This window comes from Capsicum annuum, unplaced genomic scaffold (assembly GCF_002878395.1).
Source record: "Capsicum annuum cultivar UCD-10X-F1 unplaced genomic scaffold, UCD10Xv1.1 ctg83241, whole genome shotgun sequence".
Taxonomy (NCBI): domain Eukaryota; kingdom Viridiplantae; phylum Streptophyta; class Magnoliopsida; order Solanales; family Solanaceae; genus Capsicum; species Capsicum annuum.
The window spans coordinates 14,015-40,477 of NW_025894096.1; the positions used below are offsets into that span (position 1 = coordinate 14,015).

Sequence of the window (26,463 nt, forward strand, 5' to 3'; positions counted from 1 at the left end):
CTCCGTTTTTCGTTATATAGGCTAACATTTGGATCAAAGTGTAAATTTTAAAACTTGTGGGTTATTTTCAAACTTTTTCAACTTTCTTAATTCATAATAAAGTAATTGTCACCTCCACCTAATAATTAAGACTTGTGTCACTTACATCTCATTTTAAAACTCTTTTGTCACCTGTGGCCCAAACCCCCATGTAATATAGGTTTGAAACAAGAAAATCGTTTGTTGAAAATGATTTGAATTATTCGTAGTGATTTTTCTTCTCGAGAAAATTAAGTTTGTTAATTTTTTAATCTCTTTATTCAAATATAAATTTATACTATGAATAATATAATTTCTTGATTATATATTATTTTGAGGTATTGCATAATTATGAAATAAAAATGATTGTTTTTTTTAATTTTATTAATCGTTATTCAATATCATATTTTGGTATAGTAAAAGATCCACATAGTGAAGGACTGTTGTCAATAATTAGTAATGAGATTTCAAGAAGAAGAAACCTATGAGAAGGTCACTATATATTCAAACAATATAGGTTTGAAACAAGAAAATTATTTGTTAAAAATGATTTTAATTATTCATAGTATTTTTCTTTTTTGAGAAAAATAAGTTTGTTACCTTAGTGATTTCTTTATCCAAATACAAATTTTCGTAATATAGTCTCACTAAATAATGAATCTATTAATAAAATTTTAAAAATATATCAATTTTTTTGACACGAATGAAAAATAAAAATTTCAAGATCTTGCTTGAGATTATTATGATTTATTCGTTTAAAATTTTAAATTTTTTAAAGATAAATTTTATCTCTTTTTTATATTTAGTATTTTATGATCCTATTTTGACTTAAATGTGAATGTTATAAATGGTATAACTAGAACGATAATATTTTTTCTTTATGCTTGGTCTCCTTTCAATATTCGTATATCGGTAAATATTTTTAATAAATTCAAATTGATTTTATCTACTTTTTTTTTCATTTTGAAGTAATTTATTATGAATTATTTGTTATGAACTATTCAAAAACTATAATTGATCGGAGATTTTGACTTACATTTCATTAGTTTATGTTGGCTTATTTATTGGTCAATGATTTTTTTTTTTTTATGCTTTACTATTTGATAAATTTATAAATCTAAATTATTTTTTTAATCTATCTTTATTTAATAATTACTTTCACTCAAATATTATTCGCACATCGTGCGGGTACTAATACTAGTTATACATGTAAAAACAACTACAAAAGTGATTATTGCCGATTTCGATCAACAAAAACTAAGAAAAAGGACCGGAGTGAATTTTCACCAAACTGAAGAGGTGATTATGTAATTCACAGAAAAGTCAATAGACTACACTATTTATACTGGAATCAAACTTTGGAGACGATTGCCGGAACTGAAAAAAACTCTCTCGGGGAATGGCAGGAATGGCTATGTTTACCTCTAATCTCTCCAGCGAGGTATTTACTATTCGCAATACACTGATCTTACTGCGATTACGTTAAGTGATTATCCTGTTTGCTGCTAATTTCATATGTAAATTAGGATGTTTTCTAATTTAACTGAGATTTTTTTGTTGGATCATTAGCAATTAAAGGTTTTGTCTATGCTACTGTTTTCAATTTAGCAGATTATAGAAAGATAATTATCGACTGTTGTGGACAACGAAATTTTATTAAATTGAAATTCTAACGAAATTCAGATTACATTAAATTCAAAATATATTAGTCCCAAATAGATATTGTGGATTAATATAATTTGATTAATTATTTAAGTCCAAACATGTATGGATTTAAATAAAGTCTAATCTTTATTGGGCTAGTCCATTAACTTGAGCTACAAATGGTGAGCCCATCTTGCTAAGTCCAAAATGTTGTCTTATTCTGGATGCCCAAATGAGTGCCACGTGACAAATGACATGGCATGCCCAGTCAAGTGAAGAAGTCAATAGGTCCATGCCACATGTCAAAATGATGCAACAGACCCAATGAAATCAAAGCCCACAAAAGGCACCACATCACTCGAATTTGATTGGACAAAGAAAATCCATCTTCATCACGACTCTTTCCTTTCCACAACTATAAATAGGGGTCTCATAATTCAGAAAAGGAGATCCCGGAACTCTAACAAGAAGCAAAAGAAAGATCGTGGATCAAACACTGCAATTTCTCTAAAAAGCTCAAACATTCAAATCAAGCTCATCAAGATCAAGATCACAATATTCAAGAACAAGCTCTAAAACCCTTGAATTCAAACAAGTTAAGATCAAGTCCCTTAAATCAACAAATCAAGGTCAAATTCAAGATCAAGCTTTAAACCCTTGAATTTATATTTGAAAAGGCGAATCAGAGGATTCATAGAGATTGTAACACTCACATATTGAAATTAATAAATTGATTGTTGCAATATTTTCTTGTCTCGATTACTTATTTTTCGGTCTTGAAAATTTTATTGTCCAATAAATTCTGGCACGCCCAGTGGGACGATCTCTACCTCTCATCTCAATTTTTCCAACTTCAAAGTTCAACAATGCTGAAATGACTTCCAAGAAGGTCAACTCTCAATCAACTGCTTCCAAGGCTGCTGATTCAAAGTTCTCTGCTGAAGTAGAAAGCATCCTTGGTGTTACTTTTGGAAGCTGTCACAAGGAGCAAGGCAGGCTTGCTAGGACAACAAACACATCCAGTGTCATCCGCGCCAACTCCAGTTTTTGGATCTTCAGCCCCCAAAGGAACGAAGTCCAATGCAAGTGCTTCGGAAGGAGGAAGTAATGTGGCGGAATTGCTTAAGAGGGGCTAGCTCTTCTTGAGCACTCTGGTTCCAAATACTCTGGCGCAAAGAGCGATGATCGTTCAACAAATGCGTCATCTCCACTTATGTCGCATAAGTTGAGCACTTCGAAGATCAACTTATGCGACAATCCGTGTTACTCTCCAACATCTCCCGTTAGGGGTATGCAAAAACTGAACCGACCGATAAACCGAACCGATAAAAATGTTATTAGGCTAATGGTTTTTTATTGGTTTTATAAAAAAATTTATTGGGTAAATGGTTCGGTTTCGATTTTAGCTTATTGGGTTATCGGTTAAACCGATAACCCAATAAGGATACACTAAATTATTGTTTAATCCCTATTTTTTATGTTATATATAAATCTCTCTCTCTCTCTATATATATATATATAGATAAATATGTGTATGTATATATATTATATGCATTACTTATTCACAATTTAGTGATTCACAAAGTATTAACCCATTCAGGGCAACAAAGGCACAATATAAAACTCGGCTTTTATCGTATTGAAAAACTTGAAGCATTTATAGCTTCCAACAATTAGGTTTTAATTTTTTCTCTAACTAATATTCAGTTCAAGTTTGAAGATTCTTGTAAACTAAAATGCATTGTGTTGGATTTTGGCGATAACTAAGATTTTGTTTTTTTATGTTAGTTGTTACTATTTCTATTTTATAAGTATTTTCTTATTGGCTAAACCGAAAACCGAACCATTAAGGACCGATAAGAAAAATATCATATTGGTTGGTTATTGGTTTTACATATTTAAAAACCGAAAATCGATAAACCGAACCAATAACACATAAAACCGAAGCGAACCGACTGATGCACACCCTATCTCCGGTGATCATGCAAGCAATGGTAACTGATGCCTCGTCTATGAAGGATCAACTTGCGAATCTGACAAAGGCAATTGAGGGCCTAACCAAATATGTTTAGTATCAAGATGCTCGGTTGATAAGATAGTGGATAGGATGGAAGGCTTGATAGACGGAGAGTCTAGCCATGCACCTGAAAAGTCTCCAGAGGCTCACGAGACAGAACATCCTGTGAAACAAACATCACCAACTAAAGAAGTACAAGTTTCTTCTGAGGGAATGATCCCGATTGAGCAACTGAAGGAATTCATTGAAGAGACCCTCAAAGACTAGAATGATGTTGTCACCAAATCTTCCCTTGCGTATGCCAAGCCCTACACTGTGAGGATAGATAGCCTCAAAATGCTTGCCGGCTATTTACCCCCCAAATTTCAACAATTTGAGGGCAAAGGGAATCCAAAACAGCTTGTCGCATACTTTGTTGAGACACGTAATAATGCTGGAACTTACGGTGATTATCTTGTCAAACAGTTTGTTCATTCCCTAAAGGAAAACGCCTTTGATTGGTATACGGACCTTGAGCCTAATTCCATCGATAGTTGGGAGCAATTGGAGCACGAGTTCTTAAATCGCTTTTATAGCACAAGACGTGCAGTGAGCATGGTAGAGCTCACAAATACTCGGCAAAGAAAGGACGAACCAGTCATTGACTACACTAATTGATGGAGAAATGCTAGCCTAAACTGCAAATATAGGCTCAACGAAGCTTCTGCAATAGAGATGTGTGTCCAAGGAATGCATTGGGAGCTTCTCTACATCTTGCAAGGCATTAATCCTAAATCCTTTGAAAAGTTAGCTACTCGTGCTCACGATATCGAGTTGAGCATGTCTTCTGTCGGAAAGGGAGCAACGCCTATCCATGACCCTCGAAGGGGAAAGGATAAGCAAGAACCCAAAAGATGGGGCAAGTTTGTCCCCAGAAATGACAACAAGGAATCTATGAATATTGACGTGTCTCCTATGAAGGTCACCACGAAGGTGAGCAAGAAGCAAAGTGTGAAGACGACTCCTGGAGCACATCCAAATCAGAAAACTTTAGAGGAGATGCAAGAAAAGGAATATCCCTTCCTTGATTCTGATGTTGCTGAGATTTTCGACGAACTCCTTGGGCATAAGCTGATTGAAATCCCAGAGATGAAGCGGCCCAACGAAGATGGAAGGACCTATGACCCTAATTATTGCAAATATCATAGGCTTGTGAGTCACCCTTTGAAAAAATCCTTTGTCTTTAAAGACAAAGTCATGCAACTAGTAAATGAGAAGATCTTCTTCGACGATGAGACAGCCAGTTCTCATCAAATCTTTATCATTTTTGGCTCGCTCGATCTAGTCCAAATATGTGCTGAAGAACATAATGAGAAACTATTAGAGTCTGACAGGTCTTCAGTTGACGAAGGAGATGACGAAGGTTGGACTCTGGTGACCAGGCGCAGACGCAGGAAGACGAGTATACGAAAGGAGTCGTACGAGTAGCCAACTAGAAGGAGGATGGTAAAGAAACCGAAGAAATAAAAGTTGGTTGAACTTCCAAAGAAGACGAGGGTAATGGAACTTCACCATAAAAAACTACGGTGTTCGATAACGTTGGAAGAATTCTTACCAAGTTGGTTTCTTGCAAAGACTGCTCAAGTCAACCTTGAGGCATCTTGTTTTAATACTGCCAGAGAGGGGCGAAGGGTGAAAATCTACCAATGGAAGTTCCTTCATCTTCTGAAAAGCTTGTTGAAACTCTTGGCCAGGAGGCACATGTATGTGATACAAAAATCACATTTATAAATAACGATCTTCTACTTGGAGGAACCTTACACAATCGTCCTTTGTACATGGTAGGTCAAGTTCTAGGAAAGAAGATAAATAAAATCTTGATTGATGAGGGATCCGGAGTTGACATCCTCCCTATCCGTACAATGAAGGAACTTGGCATCGCTACCGACAAATTGGCCGAAAGCCGTATAATGATCCAAGACTTCAACCAAGGGGGCCAGAGGTCCATGGGAGCTGTCAAGTTGGGGATTCGTATGGATGATTTTCAATAAAATGTATTGATGCATGTGATCGATGCCAAAACTTCATACAATATATTACTTGGTAGGCCTTGGGTACACGAGAACAAAATTATCTCGTTCTCTTACTATCAATGCTTGAAGTACCTTGAAGGCGAAGTGGAAAGAAAGATAGTTGCCGATGATAAGCTGTTTACTGAAGCTGAGTCACACTTTGTCGATGCAAAATTTTACTTAAAGAATTAAGTTGTGAATGAGAAAAGGGTTGAAGATGTCACCAAGACCAAGTGTGATGATCTTGCATCTAAGAAGGTCGCGGTGACTGTCGAAAAAGTCGCTACCAAGAAGCCCCTCTTCACTCTGAATAAAGAAAGCGTCGCATCTACGAAAAAGAAGGCAACTCCTGTTCTTCACTATGTACCAAAGGTAAAGAAAAAAAAAATCACCTATCTGATTCCCAAGATAATGTGTTAAAGGGGCTAACTTTACCTATCAGGAGGATTGACGCAATAAATCCATCCTCAAGGCTACTTGGAGAGTCTGTGGCTCAAAATCCTCTACAAGATATGACACTCCCCATAAAACGCACAAAAGAAGGCTTCGATCCAAATGCATACAAGTTATTTGTATAGGCTGGATATAATACTAATGAGCCATCAAGGTTGGGCAAACTTTCGTCGGAGGGTACAACCAGGCAGGCACGTGAAGGCCTAGGATACACGCAGCCACCTCCAATTTGCATCTCCATAAGAAGGGCAGTCAGTAATTACATCACCGTGGAAGAAGAATCCACTGCTGCTAATAAAAGACCCTCTGTATTTGATCGACTTGGAGAATCAACTATCCCACGTGGATTTCAAGTATTGTTCCAGTACGGAAGAAAAATGGCCAAATTCGAGTTTGTATCGACTTTCGGGATCTCAAAAACGTCTGCCCAAAGGATGACTTTTCAATTCCCATACCAGAATTGATGATTGATGCCACCACTGGTTATGAGACAATGTCCTTCATGGATGGTTCATCCGGCTATAATCAAATCCACATGGCACCAAAGGATGAAGAACTCACTGTATTTCGTTCGTCCAAAGGTATTTATTGCTACAAGGTGATGCCTTTTGGTTTGAAGAAAGCTGGCGCCACTTATCAAAGGGCTATATCAAATATCTTTGACGGCCTGCTCCATAAAAATGTTGAATGCTACGTAGATGATCTAGTTATGAAGTCAAGAAAGAGAGATGACCACTTAAAAGACCTAAGAATGGTGTCTGAGTTACTTTGAAAATATCAACTTAAGATTAATTCATTGAAGTGTGCCTTTGGAGTTACTTTCGGAAAGTTTCTTGGCTTCATTGTGCGACACCGAGGAATTGAAATTGATCAAGCCAAGGTCGATGGAATTTTGAAGATGCCCGAGCCTCGAAACATTCACGAGTTAAAAAGCCTTCAAGGAAGGCTAGCATATTTAAGGAGGTTCATCTCAAACCTGGCTGGAAAATGTCAACCATTATCAAATTATACTTAATAAAGCCGCCAGTTCTTATGGCACCCATACCTGGGAAACCATTGATACTCTACATCGCGGTACAAAAGAGGTCAGTTGGAGCATTACTGGCTCAAGAAAATAATGAAGGCAAAGAGAACTTTCTTTACTATCTGAGCAGAATAATGACACCAAATGAGCTAAAGTATTCTCCAATCGAAAAGTTGTGTTTGGCATTGGCCTTCTCAATTCAAAAAATGAAGCACTACTTTTAGGCTCATGTTGTTCGTCTTGTGTCTAGGGCGAATCCCATCAAGTTTGTAACGTCGAAACCAGTCCTTAGTGACCGACTTGCAAGATGGTACCTTCTATTTCAACAGTTTGAGATTGTGTATGTTCCCCAAAAGGCCGTTAAGGGACAAGAATTGGTTGACTTCTTGGCAGACCACCCGATACCTGATGATTGGGAACTGAGCGATGAACTTCCTGATGAAGATGCAATGATTATTGAAGCCAGACCCCGTGGAAGATGTATTTTGATGGTGCCGCACATCGAGATGGAGCTGGTGCCAGTTTAGTGTTTGTCACTCCACAAGAAGAGGTCATCCCATACTCTTTTACCCTAATAAACTGTTGCTCTAATAATGTTGCTGAATATCAAGCGTTAATACTTGGACTTGAGATGACAGTTGATATGAAACAACTGCAATTACAAGTCTTTGGTGACTCTCAATTGGTGATCAAGCAATTTTTGGGGAGCTATGAAGTCAGAAAGCCTGAGCTACGACTATATCACGATTATGCGCAAAGTTGATGGGGTGGCTTGGAGAAGTAACCCTCCAGCATATGCCGAGGAAAAAAAATAAGCAAGTCGATGCCTAGATGCTTTGGCCTCAATCCTGACTCTTCCAAATCAGATACGAGTTACTATCCGCCAAGAATGGGTAATACCACCGTCAAATGAGGATGTAGAAAATAAGGTTGAATACCTCGTTGTCGTGTCCGAAGCTGTAAAAAAAGATTGACAACAACCTATCATTGACTATTTGTGTTATGGGATTACTTCCAGAAGATCCAAGGAGAAGGATTGACATTCGTCGTCGTGCACCTCGCTTCCTTTACTACAAAGACACACTGTACAAAAGTTCATTTGAAGGAGTACTCTTACGGTGTTTGGGAAAGGAAAAAACAATTCAAGTTTTGCAAGAAGCACACTCGGGAGTTTGTGGATCGCATCAGTCTAGACCGAAGATCCATTTTCACATTAAAAGGATGGGATACTATTAGCCAACGATGGTGAAAGATTGCTTGGACTATGCTAGAAGATGCAAAGCTTGTCAATTCCATGCAAATTTCATTCATCAACCTCCTGAGGTAGTACACCCAACTGTAGCATCTTGGTCATTCAATGCTTGGGGAATGGATGTTGTTGGTCCACTACCAAAATCTTCTGGTGTACACTTATACCCACCACTTATACATCTTGGCCGCAACAGATTACTTCTCAAAATAGGCCGATGCCGTTGCTCTCAAAGAAGTAAAGTAGGAGAATGTTGCGAATTTCATCCGAGTGAATATCATCTATCGCTTTGGAATCCCTCAATATATAATAACCGACAATGGCAAGCCGTTTGATAACAAACTGATAAGTAAGATTTGTGATTTCTTTGGCTTCAAGCAACGCAAGTCTTCTATGTACCATGTTGCCGCCAATGGTCTAGCCAAAGCAGTTAATAAGACTTTATGCAATCTATTGAAAAAAGTCGTCTCCAAGTCCAAGTAAGATTGGCATGAACGAATGGAAGAAGCTCTATGGGCATATAGAACAACTTACCGCACACCAACGCAAGCAACCTCATATTCGCTTGCTTTTGGAGTTGAAGCCGTCCTGCCACTTGAGCGTCAAATACCTTCTTTGAGACTGGCTATCTAAGAAGGAATCACTAATGAAAAAAATGCTAAATTGTGTCTTGCAGAGTTAGAAACTCTTGATGAAAAGAAGCTGGAGGCTCAACAAAATCTTGAATGTTACCAAGCCTGTCTATCTCATTCTTTCAACAAAAGAGTTCGATTGAGGTGCTTCCAAGTTGGAGATCAAGTTCTTGCAGTGAGAAGACCCATTATTACTTCTCGAACGTCTGGGGGCAAATTCACCCCAAAGTGGGATGGACCATATGTCGTACAAGAGACATATTCAAATGGTGCTTACAAGCTTGTCGATGCAGATGGCGTGAAGATTGGCCCTATCAACGCCAAGTTCTTGAAGTACTATCCTTGAAGGAAGATGACACTCCTTAAGGCACGAGTATAAACTCCATGTTCACTTCTGGACCGCAAGAGTATAAACTGTATACGGCTCAAAAAAATGTCCGCTAGGTTGAAAACCTCGAAAGAGGCGGCCTAGGCAAAAGTTAAGACAAAAAAAAAAACTTACTTAGAACTACGTTGTGACTTGATACTTTTCATTGAGGTACGTAGGCACTTGGAATCTCATTTTGAGTTCAGTTGCATGAGTGTAAAAAAAAAAATGTTCCTGCAGTATCTATCATATGGATACCGGGTATGAAAATATTCTAATTAAATTTTGGACTCACTCCAAGTATTGGCGGCTCAATGGGGGGCAAACTCCAATGAAATATGGCTCCGTTCACATAAGATGAAGTCTCCAAACTCCCCAAATTTGGAAGTTGAACCACTAAATGCCAAATTTAGGAGTGAAAGTTGACAAAATCTCCAAGTCTTCAAATCAAGGCCTCCAAAATTTCCATGTCTTAAGGTGGGAAAGATTTGTCCCTTTGCACCTTAAGTTGGTTTCTTTACGGATTTATCTTTAAGAAGATATAAAATAGTTGTCATGCCTTACGGTGGACAAGATTTGTCCCTTTGCACCTTAAGCTGGCCTCTCACGAGTTTGTCCTCAAAAGGATCTCAAAATTTTTATGTCTTAAGGCGGACAAAATTTGTCCCTTTACATCTTAAACTGACCTCTTAAGGGTTTATCCTTAAAAGGATCTCAAAATTTTCATGCCTTAAGGTGGACAAGATTTGTCCCTTTGCACCTTAAGCTGGCCTCTTACGGATTTATTCTTTACAGGATCTTAAAATTTCCGTGCCTGAAGGCAGACAAGATTTGCCCCTTCGCAAGCTAACCATTGAAAAGGGCCCATACTTAAAGAAGACCATTGCAGAAATGCATTAGTGAAAGGGCCCATACTTAAAGAAGATCGTTGCATAAATGCATCGGTGAAAAGGATCTTACAGAATACCATTGCATAAATGCATCGGTGAAAGGGCCCATACTTAAAGAAGACCATTGCATAAGTTCATCAGTGAAAGGGCCCATACTTAAAAGCAGATCATTGCATAAATGCATCGGTGAAAGCGTCCATACTTACAGAATACCGTTACATAAATGCATCGGTGAAAGGGTCCATACTTAAAAAAGACCATTGCATAAGTGCATCGGTGAAAGGGGCCAATACTTAAAGAATACCATCGCATAAGTGCATCAGTGAAAGGACCCATACTTAAAAAAACCATTGCATAAGTACGTAGGTAAAAAGTCAGCATCTTGAAGCCAATTGGTCAGTCTTAGAGTGTACGGAGGGGAAGTTAAACTCTCGCACCCTAAGCTGAATGTTGCATAGCCACCATCTTAAAGTCAAATTGGTTGGTCTTAGAGTGTACGGAGGCGAAGTTAAACTCTCGCACCCTAAGCCGATTGTTGCATAGTCAGCATCTTGAAGCCAAATTGGTCGGTCTTAGAGTGTACGGAGGCGAAGTTAAACTCTCGCACCCTAAGCCGAATGTTGCATAGCCACTACCTTGAAGTCAAATTGGTCGGTCTTAGAGTGTACGGAGGCGAAGTTAAACTCTCGTACCCTAAGCCGAATGTTGCATAGCCACCACCTTGAAGTCAAATTGGTCGGTCTTAGAGTGTACGGAGACGAAGTTAAACTCTCGTACCCTAAGCCGATTGTTGCAAAGCCACCATCTTGGAGTCAAATTGATCGATCTTAGAGTGTATAGAGGAGAAGTTAAACTCTCGCACCCTAAGCCGATTGTTGCATATTTGTTTCAATCCTACGGAAAAAGAGACAAGAACCCCACACACAAAAAAAAAGAAAAAAAAGAAAAAAAAGAAAAGAAAAGAAATTACCTGAAAATGGTTACTTCTTAGCCATGGAGATGGGTATGGCAGCTTACAAACTCTCTGGATTGTTGCTCAGGCATGAAGAACATGTGCTCTATTTATAGACTCCAAGTGTCAGCTCCAAGAAACTATCTCCTACACGGACTTGGTTACTTAAGGCGATGGCTAGTTCCTAGTTGAATAGAAATTGGAAGCAGGTTAAATTTATGAAGAATATGTACGTGGTTCTAAAATATAATTGGCTTAGGTAGAAGATGTGAATAGGCAACATTCTCGTCTCCTTGATGAAATAAAATTAAAGACATATTCCTACTTGAATATGACTACAGAAGAGGCGGTGGCTATTATTTATTTCCAATCAGTACTAGCTTCAAATTGTTGGCGTGATTTGATTAGGAATTGGCTTGGTACGTGCCTCTGCTACAGATGGCATTATGGAGTCTCTGCATGTTTATGAGATTTTGCCCATATTAAGAAAAAAGTCAAATATCACTTTGTTATACTTCTAAATCATATTGTTTTAAGGGAATCATGTGTTATCCTAGTCATTAACAAATTTGAAGGTCCTTATACAAGGGATCCTTCAACAAATTAAATGATCTCTTTTAATACTTCAAGCCCAGTCTTCGAGATAGATAAACGTACTCCGACGAGTCTTGAAGTGGGGGCATTTTGTGGACAACGAAATTTTATTAAATTGAAATTCGAACGAAATTCGGATTACATTAAATTCAAAATATATTAGTCCCAAATAGATATTGTGGATTAATATAATTTGATTAATTATTTAAGTCCAAACATGTATGGATTTAAATAAAGTCCAATCTTTATTGGGCTAGTCCATTAACTTGGGCTACAAATGGTGAGCCCATCTTGCTAAGTCCAAAATGTTGTCTTATTTTAGAGGCCCAAATGAGTGCCACGTGGCAACTGACATGGCATGCCCAGTCAAGTGAAGGAGCCAATAGGTCCATGCCACATGTCACAATGATGCAACAGGCCAAATGAAATCAAAGCCCATAAAAGGCATCACGTCACTTGAATTTGATTGGACAAAGGAAGTCCATCTTCATCATGACTCTTCCCTTTCCACAACTCTAAATAGGGGTCTCATAATTTAGAAAAGGAGACCTCTAGAACTCTAACAAGAAGCAAGAGAAAGCTCGTGGATCAAACGCTGCAATTTCTCTAAAAAGCTCAAGCATTCAAATCAAGTTCATCAAGATCAAGATCAAGATCGCAATATTCAAGTACAAGCTCAAAAGCCCTTGAATTCAAACACAAGTCAAGATCAAGTCCCTCAAATCAACAAATCAAATTCAAATTCAAGATCAAGCTTTAAGCCCTTGAATTTATATTTGAAAAGGCGAATCAGAGGATTCATAGATATTGTAACACTCACATATTGAAATCAATAAATTGATTGTTGCAATATTTTCTTGTCTCGGTTACTTATTTTTCGGTCTCGAAATTTTATTGTCCAACAACTGTATGTTCTCCCAGTTTCGAACAACTCTTTTTTTGTTTGTTTATTAGTAAAATGATGATATGCTCATTCAAGATTTCACAAAGAAAGTGAAGAGATCGAGTAACTGAGTTTTCGCATGGGATTTGCAAATCAAGGGTTTAGGCTATGTTGCTGTTTCAGTTTAGCAGATTATAGAAAGATAATTATCGACTATATATTCTACCAGTTTCAAACAGCTCTCTTTTTTTGTTTGTTTTTAAGTAAAATGACGATTTGCTCATTCAAACTTTCACTAAGAAAGTGAAGAGATCGAGTAGCTGATTTTTTGCATGGGATCATTAGCAAATTAAGGGTTTACGCTATGTTGCTGTTTCAATTTAGCAGATTATAGAAAGATAATTATTGACTGTATATGTCCCAGTTTTGAGCAGCTTTTTTTTTTGTGTGTGTGTTTATAAGTAAAATGATATGCTTATTCAAACTTTCACAAAGAAAGTGAAGAGATCGAGTAGCTGAGTTTTCGCGTGGGATTATTAGCAAATTAAGGGTTTAGGCTATGTTTGCTGTTTCGGTGTAGCAGATTATAGAAAGATAATTATCACCTATATATGTGGTGATGCATTAGATACACAAACTTAAAAAATGTGAGAGCCACTTTGTGGCATTTAGGAGAGTGACTATGTGCAGTATGCAAATAGGCAGTGGCGGAGCCAGGAATTTCACCAAGTGGGTTCACAAGTGAACATACGAACTAATCGAAGGGGGTTCGATATCTACTGTATATACATAAAAAATAATTTGAACCATGTATATATTGTATAATTTTCCGTCGAACCTCTTTCTCAAGTGTAGCTCCGCCCCTGCAAATAGGCCGTGTTTGTGATGATATGTTCATTTAAACTGCACCAAGATGGTGTCGAGATCGAGTGACTAGGTTTTCATGTTGGATCATTAGCAATTAGGGGTCGTTTGGTAGCTGGTTAGAATTATGCAGATATTTGTAATGTAGGGATTAGTCATGTGGGAATCTATAGTGTTATATTTGCATGTATTAGTTATGCATGGATTAGTATGTATGTACTCCCTCTAGTCCATATGAGTCATTTTTCAATGTTCAAAATAACTTAGTTGTTCAATCTTCAAGAGCGTTGTTGGAAATTTCTTCCATTTTTGCCCTTCATTTATATTTTCTAGTTGATGAGTTCACGATACTTAATTGCTCATATTTATGATTTTAATTTGACTTCAAAAGGCAAAGGTGGAAGGTGACGTCCAATTTATGTCCTATTTTTCTCTTCTCAAAAGGTTTGCATTGCCTCACAAATTAATTGAATATGGAATAGAGGGAGTATCACTCATTCCATCTTCTATCTTGCATAAGATAATGCATAGATTTCCTCATATCTTATACATGTCTTAGTTATGCGTGTTTTCAAATTGTAAACCAAGTACCATATTAATTTTATACATAAATAATTTACCTTCTAACTAGCTACCAAATGTGGTATTACTTATGTAGAATTTTATGCCTGCATAATTCACCTCCAAACCAGCTACCAAACAATCCCTATGGGTTTAGGCTTTGTTGTGTTTCAATTTAGCAGATTTAGAAGGACAATCACTGCCTGTGTAGTTCCCCAGTTACAAACAAGTTATATTATTCTTTTAATAAGTAAAATGATGATATGTTCATTCACACGGCATCGAGAAGGTCTCGAGATCCAGTGTTACGTACAAAAGTTGTGGCCCCTGACAAATTGTGTAGGAGTCCAATAACATCTAATGATTTACAGTTGTAAAATTAGATTAAAACGTTAAAATATTTAATGTGTTAGACAGTAGCGAGTTTAATCTTCATTCCGAGCATCTCTGATTACTCTCTTCCAAATAACACATATGTTAGAAGTCTTCCAGACCATTCGATTGCTTGTTCTGAATTTCCCTCCCCTTTTAGCAAAATCTAAACTGTCTCATAGATTTACGCATCACCTGTTGTACCTCAGAGGGACTAGGAAAGCGTACACCAGATCCCAGAAGCAATTGGGCAGTGTAAAATTCTGATGATTTACACTTTCGTCTTCAGACTTATATGTAGTAACTTTTGCATATTATAAATTTCCCTTTCCTTTCCCATTCTTTTAAGACACACATGTTAATGAATTCCTCTTGGATATTTTATTGATTACTTATCCAATCTAATGACGTTTTTTGAAATTCTAGATTGAGGGATCGCGGTATATGAGTACTTGTATTAGGAAAGGGGTATCCAATCCTTTTGAAAATGATTGAATAAGGGAAATAGCGTGTGAATTAAATTTCTATCTCATGTCTGGCGTAAAAGGATGATGTACAGATTGATTTTTTCGGGTATGCCTCTAATCGAATGTTTTAAAAATTTCACTAAAAGTCATATGAAGGACCAAAAACACAACAGAAGAATTTCTTCTATTAGAAGATCATCTTTTATATTTTACCTTTTCAGAGGGATCCTCACTCACATTGGACAAAACAGTGAGGGTTTCCCAGATTGGCCGGTCGAAGGTGGGATTAGACTAGATAAAATTATCTCAACCAATTGGTCCTCATGTTAAATGGCCTTAAAGGTGTGAATACTTTAGCATAAAATAATGAATGAATTAATCTAATTGTAGAAGCATAAGTAGAATATCATCATTTTTGTAATGCTGTAATGTTATGAGGAAATGTTGAAACAGACAGTGATATTTTGGATCTTCTTGCCAATTATGGTCACTTCACAAATTGGTAAAATTTGTAAGTACCCTATACTACTTTCCCCAGTCCTAGAGTGTTTGAACTGGCCAACCACTTGTTCTTCAACCCTTGAGGTCCATCTTGCAACTATGACTTTTCAAGTTTTACTAAAACTTCTCTTGTATTACTGGTCATCCTTGTGCTTACAGCTTTCGTTTATTTCATGCATTCAGAAGGTTTGGGCTGTCTTTTCTGGCCTCACATCATTTTATTTTGATGCAGATTGGGTTGAAATTGCTTCTTAGCCCGCTTAATACTAATGTTGTTGTCCGCACTGCATGGTGAGCTCTTATTCGTGTCTGTAGATTTTCTACTCATGATTCCAATTGATTTTTGCCATTGTCACTTTTATGCTTTAAGAAGGCATCCTACATTGTTGCTTGGGATGACTCAGATGCAAAAGTTTCAGTGCCATATCACAAGCTTGAAGAATTTTTGTTTCTTATTATTTGGAAAAATTCTCATTAAAATATAAAGGTATTTGCAGTTGTTCTGTAGGGATTGTTTTGCCTGTTTATTCTACCTTCAAAGCAATTGAGATGGGTGACCAAAATGAGCAACGTAAATGGCTTTTGTACTGGGCAGGTGATGATGCTTTTTCCTTAACATTACACATATTGTTATGCTTTGCAAATCTTGAAATTACATTTTTCTCCACAAGATACTGATTGATGTCCTCAGCACAAAGTATCTCCGATAAATTCTATTATATGTCCTGTTTTCCCAATACCACGTGAAACTATTGCTGGGAAATAATCTAAGAGATCATTCGAAAGCAATAAAAAGAAGCTGTTGAGTCTGCAGAACAAGAAAATATAACAAGAATTTAAACGAGTTCCCCCTATAAATCATCTCATATTTTGTAAGAACAAAGCTGCTATACTTATAATATTTCAATTACTTACTACGTGCCTACATCTCAAACTCGGGTTCGAGTATCTGATATGGGTGCGGATCTAGAGGGTAGATTCCTCATCACATAAATTTTAGGATTCGGATGTATGCTTCATAATTATATGTTTTATGATAGTGTTTGATGAAGTGAGCAATTTTATAATAGGTGTCACTGATTGCACGCGCATACACAAAAACAAAAAAGAAGAAGGAAAACCCTACTCCCCATGTATTTGTTTGCTTTCCTCGTGACTTATTCTTAACCTATTCAAGGCCTAACCACTGTGGATTTAATGCCTCACAGTAATTACTTATAATTTTATGTGATTGCAATTATCTTGCCTGTATATCTCTTTTACATGAAGCATAAGTTACTCTCTCTCACTCCCTTTCTGCCTGCAGTATATGGATCTTTCAGTATAGTTGAAGCATTCACAGATAAATTTCTCTACTGGTACTGCTTCCTTTTTTGTTTTCTAATTTGTTTATAGCCAGTCTCATGTGGTTACATGGGGTTGTTAGTTTGGAACATCAACTTTTACAAGCCTTGCTTTTGTAACATGCAAGATTTGTCTTATTTCATAGGTTCCCACTTTACTATCATGTGAAGCTCGCATTTCTTGTTTGGCTTCAACTTCCATCTGCTGAGGTGGGTTCGACAGATATTTTTGCTTCTTGAACTTTTTCTTTTTCTTCCCTTTCCATGTCGCTTATCCTGTTTGGGGGAGGATATGTGTAAAACACAATTCACTTTGGTGGTTACGTCCCCTGAATATATCCCCTTCCCCATTTCAATAGATAAGTGCTTGGGAAATAGCCATTGCCTTTACCGTTAGAAAAACTGGCTTTCAGCTAATAACTTATCACTGGATACTCTTTCCATATGAAAGCCTTGTTGGTTCTGCTGTTGAGGAGATAACCAAGGAAATGTAGAAGAATAACACGTTTGGAGGAGAAGATAGGTGGAGAGAGAGAGAGGGAGCTTAGGTTTCAAATAAGAGAAAAGGAACGTAGAGCTTAGGTTTCAAGCAAAAGACAAGGAATGTGGGTATCTAAGAGGATGGTTGAGGGATTGGTGGGTGAGGCGAAGCAACTGAATCTGGCAGAGAGAATGGTGAGGATAGTGAATTATGTTTAATAATTAGAATAATCATCATTGGGTCGTTCTGTGACTTTTTTTATCAATTGGAATCAGCATAAAAATGTCCTAATCTCAACATACCTGCAAGTGTATAGTGTATACGGCCAAACCTCCTGGAAAGGAAAAAACTATCTAGCTGCTTTTGAGTAACTTAGCGTTAAGATACAGCTTTAGCTTGAGGGTTATACTATACTTTTTCTCCAAAAATGGTTTGGAAAGTCATGCACTTCTTTGGTGTTACACAGGGTGCTAAGCAGTTGTACACTAACCATCTGCGCCCTTTCCTCATGAGACATCAAGCAAGACTGGATCATATTTTGGAGTTATTCCATGGAGAATTGGTAAAAGTTATTTGTTAATGTATGTTGTAAATTTGCATATCGAATGTGTAGTTGAAGGTTATGTAAAGTGCCATCTAGTTCACTTTACTAGGATGCATTGTTATTGCTTAATGCTTTAGCCTTCTTCCAAAGATTCTCAGAAATTTCTGTGGAATATTGGAAGAAACTGCTATCGTGCATGTAATCTCATAGGACTGCTTAAGGTTCTTGTTCAGTGGTATGTCTCTAAGATGTATATGCGCAGCTTCTAATCTTTATTCAGCTTGTCTTATAGAAATAAAATATGCAGGCTAAATTTATCAGCGCTCACCAAACAGAAATCCAGTATGCAAAGGTGCTTCTTGGCAAAACTCTATTATCAGGTAGTTCTTTTATATAAATGATTTCCATCATATATATTTTGATAGGAAACATGTTCCTTCATCTTATGCTAGCGTCCACGAGCTATTTCTTGGCGAACATCAGTATTTATCCATCTTATGATTAAAGAAGAAAAGTACTTTCATATTTTAGATTGGAATATGAACCATGTACATCAAAAGGTGATAGGTTAACTAATTAAATTTCCTCTTTTTTTTTTTTTTTTTTTTAGTTGGGAATATTCTTCAGCAACCTGCGCAAGGACGAGTTGTTGGTACAATTGAAGGGCCAGCAGAGCAAGTAGAGACTTCAGAGTCGGAAGATGAGTCATGATGCCCTTTTGAAAATCAGATAAAAAGTACCCTCTCTCTGCCATACTTCATATCAACTTAGTTTAGCTTACGTTCATTTTCATACAGCATCTTTGATGCAAAAGTAGATAGGAGTGATCAGTGTAGACATAATTTTCTAAGGAGCCAATTTTGTTGTGGGTTTGTGAGTTTCCTTCTCCTTTTGTTGTTGTGGGGTTTGAGAGTTTCCTTCTCTGTTTTCCTGTAAATATATCAACAGAAAGTGCTGATTTCCTTCAATCTCATAGGCATTACAAGGTTTCTCAATATTTGACATGTTGAAATTTGAGTGCTTGCGAATTACGCTATGTACCAGTGAGGTGCAGCGGTATAATTAAACACCAAATGCCCTTCTTCTATCGTTAATTTCGTATCGGGTAACGCTGCCTTCCAAGATTTAGGTAATTAAGAAATATTAATGCTATTTTCATTGTGATTTAAACTTGAGATCTTATGATGTTATGATTCTCATTCGATTGCCCTCTGTATTATTATATACTATACATCAAGTAATTGATCATTTAAGTGTCACCATCCCTCTTTTCTTTTCGTTTGAAGATGATTTAAATAATTGTATTTGCTAATTGCTAAACAAGAGTCGAGTATAAATCCTAATTAGCATTCAACTCGACGAAACGACGACTAAATGCCAGATTGAAATTTTTAAGATACGCAACCTAACATAAAATATTATGTCACGTAATTCAATATATAATATTATAGTATATTTTTATTATTATTATACAACATTATATTTTTTAAAAAATTATTATACATAATGTATCAATCTTATATAAAAGATATTTAAACATAAATATAGGCTAAAGCAGATAACAAACTCAAAATATGAGCTGCATGGTGTAAATATCTTCTCCCAATAAACATAGAAGTAATGTCCCTTGTAAAAAAAAAAAGTATCCATATTAGATTCTCAATTAAGAGGAGAATCATTTTATTGTCAAACGTACTGCAATTAAAAGTAATCAGTGGCACAAATTGAAAACTTTCCATTTCATTGGGGTCTTAATACTATCATTTCAATAATTAAACCACCAGTTTGTAAATAAATTACTCCTGCTTCTCACATTGCGGGTCGGGTCGGGTCCATCGGCAAGAAGCAAAAAATACACTAAAATAAACCGACATCGACGGTTTCACGTCATAATTCGTCTTTCTTCCTCCTTTCTTCTCAAATCTCCCACTCATGGCGGCGGCGGCGGTAGCAGTATCCGACACCCGTAAGATCCCACGGCCAGGACGTGGCGGCGTTGTCTCCCTCGGCTTAACGGAGGAAGAATCCAGAGTTCGTGCAATTACGGAAATCGTCAACAACATGGTGGAACTCTCACGGAGAGGCAAAGACGTTGACCTAAACGCGTTAAAGTCAGCAGCGTGCCGTAAATACGGACTCTCTAGGGCACCGAAGTTAGTAGAGATGATCGCTGCTTTGCCCGACTCTGAACGTGAAACGTTGCTACCTAAACTCCGAGCTAAGCCGGTTCGTACAGCTTCGGGTATTGCGGTTGTAGCTGTGATGTCGAAGCCTCATCGTTGTCCGCATATAGCTACTACGGGGAATATTTGTGTTTATTGTCCTGGTGGACCTGATTCGGATTTTGAGTACAGTACACAGTCGTATACTGGATATGAGCCTACTAGTATGCGAGCAATTCGAGCTAGGTGAGTATCAATTCTATGTCTTATTTGCAGTTTGGTGCTTCCTTCCTTCACTGGCAATCAAATTGAAGTAGTTGTCTCCAATTATGCCTTGCACTCTGTTTGGATGGTTGTTACATATTGTTTCATGATGTATCGTATTGTGTTGTATTGAACGTTTGGATAGATTATATCTGTTTTTGTTGTCACATATGTCTCGCATTAATAATTTGAAAAATAAACCTACTTTTAGGGTACAGGGTAGAGCTACTATAAAAGGGTAGGGTAAAGGATAGATGGGATTATTAAATATAAATAAACACAAAATGAGAAAGAAGAGATAACTATGTGATCACATTCGCACCAAATCGGTCGTTACACAAAATGGGATTATTCGATGTTACATACCGATGGATTTAACAATATGATACAACAAAATTCAAGTAACAATCAAAACAAATATTGTCTTTAGACTAACCACACAATACAATGCAATATGTAACAACCATCCAAAGAAGCTGTTAGGATTTCAGAAGTTCATCTATACATTGTGCTGATAAATGAGAAGTTCATCTATACATTGTGCTGATAAATGAGAAGTTAATTTATATGATCGTTTTCTTAATTAGAAAAGTCTTGTTGTTATCGCCGGAAAGTATTATACATTTGCAGAAAGATAACCATTTAATGCCGGTTGTTGTGTCTTTGCATAGGAGATTGTTGAACCACGTATTTGTTAAACTTTCCATCTACTGTCAACCCAATTATTTCTTTTTTTCTTATGGAGATAAATTGACTAAGTGTTAATATTAGCTTTTCTTCTTTAGGTATTATACGTCTTAATCTTTTAATTTTTTGTTGTTGGTAGAAATTGTGGCATTTCCTTACACACGGGTAACTAGAAAGTTGTTATACTCGTACACTCAAAAAAGTGGTCTTTCGAAAGACAGGATCAGGGTTTGTATCAGATTTAGGGAGAGTACTTATGTGGTTCATTTTTCCAGATACAACCCTTATGTACAAGCTCGAAGCCGGATTGATCAACTAAAGAGATTGGGTCACAGTGTTGACAAGGTTTTTCCCCCTTGGAAGTACTACTAATTCTTTTCTGATTTTGGAAAATTCTTCTTAAAATTGGCTGTTTTCCTCATTTTTATTAATGTCTAATTGCAGGTTGAATTCATCTTGATGGGAGGTACATTCATGTCATTGCCTGCAGACTACCGTGATTACTTCATACGGAATCTGCATGATGCTTTATCAGGCCATACCTCTGCCAATGTTGAAGAGGCTGTTGCATACTCCGAACATGGAGCGACAAAGTGCATTGGGATGACAATTGAAACGTGAGTAACTATTGGATACATGAAAGCGGTTTAAAAATCACAGTGAAAAGCACTTAGCTAGAAAAAAATTCACAGGGAAAAGCACCTCAAGAAACCTTTTAGCTTATAATTGTCCTCTGTGACTGAGATATCCTCTTTCTATTAACTTTATTCACCTCCCTGTTGTCTTGCTTTTTTCATGTGCGAGTTGAGATTTAGTGTTTAATGCATGATAGTGTTTCTTCCAGTATGGAAGAAAATGCAAATTTGCATTCTCGTCTTCCTCCTCCTCGTGATTATCACTGCCATCTTTGGTTTATTAGTTATATTAATCATTCTGCGACCTTTGATTGTTGTTATTGTAATTATTCTTCTGTCACAGTCGATTATAAGAATACTAATAAGGTGATGGAAAATAATTTAAACTAAAACAAGAAGCATACAAAGTGCTTTGCTTGATTTCTTTGGAGGCTTACTAGCTTGGTTGAGCTATTACCTCTGAATAATATAAGCATATAGCATCTATTCATATCTTTTTGTGTACTCAATAGTTTGTACTTTGCGAATAGGAGGCCAGACTACTGCCTTGGACCTCATTTGAGACAGATGCTTTCTTACGGTTGTACGCGGCTAGAAATTGGAGTCCAGAGCACATATGAGGATGTTGCTCGTGACACCAATAGAGGCCACACTGTAGCAGCTGTGGCTGATTGCTTTTGTTTGGCAAAGGATGCTGGCTTCAAGGTGCTTTTCTAATTTCATTTTTTTGGTGGTTTGGGTTCAATCTCTGCTTTTTGTTCCAGTCTATGAAACCCCTTGTCCTCTAATAGCCTCCCCCTTCACCGACACGGAAGATTAGCCTTGAACAACAACAACAACAAACCCAGTGTATTCCCACAAAGTGGGTTCTGGGGAGGGTAAGATGTACGCAGACCATACCACTACCTCCGAAGAAGTAGAGAGGTTGTTTCCGATAGACCCTCGGCTCAAACTAAAGGACAGTAACAAGTGGATGGATGACATAATAAAATCAGGAATAAGAAATAGTAAATTGGAAATCAGAGAAATACGAAATACGCGAAAAGAAGAGCGACACGAAAAAAAGAAAATAGGGACTAAGACATACGACATAGGGCCCCCACCTAGTCGTACCACACACACAAAAACCAAGGACACCTATGTACAAGCCTCAGATTACTAACCCGGCTACACTATAACACCCCGAACTGCAAGCTACAACCCACACACTCCCATTAGCCTTCTACCCTTATTCGTGACCTCCACACCTTCCTATCTAGGGTCATGTCCTCAGTCAGCTGGAGCTGCTCCATATCATGTCTAATCACCTCCCTCAAGTATTTCTTCGGCCTACCTCTACTCCTCCTGAAACCATCCATAGCTAGCCTCTCTCACCTCCGGACGGGGCCATCTGCGCCCCTCCTCATCACACTCCCGAACCATCTCAGTCTTCCTTCCCGCATCTTGTCCTCTGCCGAAGCTACCTCCACCTTCTCCCGGATAATCTCATTCCTAACTCTATCCCCTCTAGTAAGCCAACACATCTAACGCAACATTCTCATTTCCTCCACCTTCAATTTTTGGATGTGAGTGCTTGATTGGCCAACACTCCGCCCCATACAACATGGCCGGCCGGACTGCCACTCTACGGAATCTGCCTTTAAGCTTAAGAGGCACCTTCTTATTACACAACACTCCCAAGACGAGCCTCCACTTCATCCAATCTGCCCCAATACGTTTAGAGACATCTTCATCGATTTCACCATTCCTCTGAATTGTAGACCCAAGATACTTAAAACTGTCCGTCTTACAGACATCCTAGGAGTCCAACCTCACCACTAATTCATCCTCCTGCCTCAATTCACCAAACTTGCATTCCAAATACTCTGTCTTGGACCTACTCAACCTGAACCCCTTGAACTCGAGGGTTTGCCTCCAAACCTTCAATTTGTCATTTACACCCCTCGTGTCTCATCAATTAGCACTACATCATCCGCAAATAACATACACCAAGGCACCTCGCATTGAATGCTCCGCATCAACACGTTCATCACCAACGCTAATAAGAACGGACTAAGAGTCGATCCTTGGTGCAACCGTCTCCACCGAAAAATGCTTTGTCTCCTCCCCCCGTCCTCACGCGGGTCTTCCCTCCATCGTACATGTCCTTAATAGCTCTGATGTACACCACCGGAACCCCTCTCACCTTCAATCATCTCCAAAGAAACTCCCTCCCCTCGGGACTTTATCATACGTCTTTTCCAGATCGATGAACACCATATTCCAATCCCTCTTACTTTCTCTATACTGCTCCACCAATCTCCTCACCAGGTGGATTGCCTCTGTCGTCGAACGACCAGGCATAAATCTAAACTGATTCTCTGAAACGGACACGACCCTTCTCAACCTCCGCTCAACCACTCTCTCCCAAATCTTCATGGTGTGACTCAACAACTTAATACCCCTATAGTTGTTGCAACTCTGAATGTCACCCTTGTTTTTATACAGCGGAATTAACGTACTCCATCTCCAAGCCTCAGGCATTTTCGCAGTCTTGAAAATACCGTTAAACAAAATAGTCAACCACCTTAAACCTGCCTCACCAGCATACTAGATGAGCCTTGAAGAAGAAATTAAAATTGAAAGTCAATTTTACATCCGCAGTTGCAATATTATCTAGTTGGAGGTATCTTAGCTCATTCGGAAGGATTTTGAAATGAATCTTTGTCTTGAAGCTGTTTGCTTGATTCACACATTGAATTCCTTTCTGTTATCTTTTTGAACTTGAGGAATATTTTCAAGTATCTACCTAACTTTTTGTAGGTTGTTGCTCATATGATGCCTGACCTTCCAAATGTTGGTGTTGAAAGAGACTTGGAGAGTTTTAAGGAATTCTTTGAAAGTCCTTCATTTAGAGCAGATGGACTTAAAATTTATCCTACACTTGTTATTCGTGGCACGGGACTTTATGAACTGTGGAAAACGGGAAGGTATGGTCTACTTTCTGGATGTTGTTATCGCACCGTCAATGAAATAAATTATCTAATAAGTCATTCAATAAGATTGTTTTCATCCAACCCAGTCTGCGATAGCAATAAGCTATATTGTTGGATGCAAATTTGAAACTGCTATTTCAACGAGGTCGTTACAAGTGTTGACACGTGCAGGTATAGAAATTATCCACCTGAGCAGCTTGTAGACATTGTTGCTAGGATTCTTTCTATGGTGCCACCTTGGACACGTGTTTATAGGGTCCAACGTGATATCCCTATGCCGCTGGTGACGTCTGGAGTTGAGAAAGGGAATCTCCGAGAATTGGCTTTAGCTCGAATGGATGATCTTGGCTTGAAATGCCGAGATGTCCGAACACGCGAAGCTGGGATCCAGGTAATATAACTTTTGTATCTACTTTCTTGCATCTATTACAAAAGATGTGGTCTCAGAACTCAAAATGTTTTGATGGAAATAACTTATTAGGACATTCACCACAAGATAAGGCCTGAAGAAGTTGAGCTTGTTCGCCGTGATTATACAGCAAATGAAGGATGGGAGACTTTCCTTTCATATGAAGATACACGCCAGGTATGTCAATTCATTTTTTTGTCCTTTGCTGATTTACAGCTCCTTTCTTGCTTTCGAGTCGAACTTGTAAATTGAACTCAATGCATTTTGCTGCCAAAAGCAGTAACTTGTTCTATATTCTTGAAGCAAAAAAAATTACTTGTTCTATGATGTAAATAAAAGCTACTTTTCTAAATTTGTTTTACTTCTCCTGCCGTGGGATCAGCACATAACTTCTTATACGGTGATGTAAGCAAGCCTTTTTTTTTCTTTTTATGTTTTAAGGAAATTTCTATGGAGTCATGTCCTGCAATTTAAAAACGAAGAAAATGGTCTAGTATTTCTATTTTTCTTTTTCGACTTCTAAATTTATTAAGATTGTAGAGATAATAAACAAGAAGCCTTTCTAGGTCTTTTTTATAAATGCTGGTGAACTATTGCGAAGTATTCTTACTTGTGCTATGAAGAGTTCATGTAATTGTTGAACCTTGTTGTCTCACATCTTTGCCAGTCATTCTATTACCGTCAACTTCTTCAATATAAGAAGGGACCTTAAATCAGAGAACCCTATTCCTATGCATTTGATATGATGCAGGATATTCTTGTTGGATTGCTACGGTTGCGGAAGTGTGGACGGAATGTGACTTGCCCAGAACTCACGGGAAGATGTTCAATTGTTCGTGAGCTTCATGTGTATGGGACTGCAGTTCCTGTTCATGGTCGAGACACAGATAAGCTGCAGCACCAGGGTTATGGTACTCTGCTGATGGAAGAAGCCGAGCGAATTGCTCGGAGGGAGCATAGGTCAACCAAAATCGCTGTTATTTCGGGTGTAGGGACGCGGCATTACTACAGAAAGCTAGGGTATGAGCTTGAAGGTCCTTACATGGTAAAAAGCCTCATGTAGAAGTGTACTCGTTATTTTGCTGCAAGGTCTTACTCCTTGCAACGACAAATTTTGAATCACGGTTGGTTGTATTTTAAATGGTATGCATATTTCGTTGCTGGTGAAGACTATTTTTGTATCAGGGTTAGTTGTATTTTAGAAACTAGTGGTAGCTCGAGGGTAGTGAATATGGTTTGGAGATAGTATTTAATGATAGACGCTAGTGCGATAAATGTACAACGATGGTTGGTGGGGGAGAAGTGATTAGTACTGAAATGACGACGATGGCTAATTATACTCATTATAGTGATTATAATGTGCATAGTTAGATGTAGTAATTTATATATGGGCAATGGCAGAATACATATACCAGGCCTCTCAA

At 37.8% G+C, this 26,463-nt stretch overlaps 2 protein-coding genes across 2 annotated transcripts; both read left to right on the forward strand.

The window, feature by feature from the left end:
* The first annotated feature begins 1,244 nt into the window (after window positions 1-1,244).
* LOC124895606 (HVA22-like protein k) lies at window positions 1,245-18,904 on the forward strand. Its single transcript, XM_047406044.1, has 8 exons — window positions 1,245-1,459; window positions 15,772-15,830; window positions 16,037-16,134; window positions 16,846-16,897; window positions 17,029-17,092; window positions 17,830-17,925; window positions 18,215-18,287; window positions 18,518-18,904. The coding sequence occupies exons 1-8, from the start codon at window positions 1,418-1,420 to the stop codon at window positions 18,616-18,618; spliced, it is 585 nt and encodes a 194-aa protein (XP_047262000.1). The 5' UTR covers window positions 1,245-1,417; the 3' UTR covers window positions 18,619-18,904.
* A 689-nt stretch (window positions 18,905-19,593) lies between these two features.
* On the forward strand, window positions 19,594-26,463 carry LOC107862715 (elongator complex protein 3). Its single transcript, XM_016708352.2, has 8 exons — window positions 19,594-20,315; window positions 21,296-21,365; window positions 21,465-21,637; window positions 22,186-22,360; window positions 24,458-24,624; window positions 24,802-25,021; window positions 25,112-25,216; window positions 25,791-26,463. Exons 1-8 carry the CDS (start codon window positions 19,840-19,842, stop codon window positions 26,100-26,102), a joined length of 1,698 nt encoding a protein of 565 aa, XP_016563838.1. The 5' UTR covers window positions 19,594-19,839; the 3' UTR covers window positions 26,103-26,463.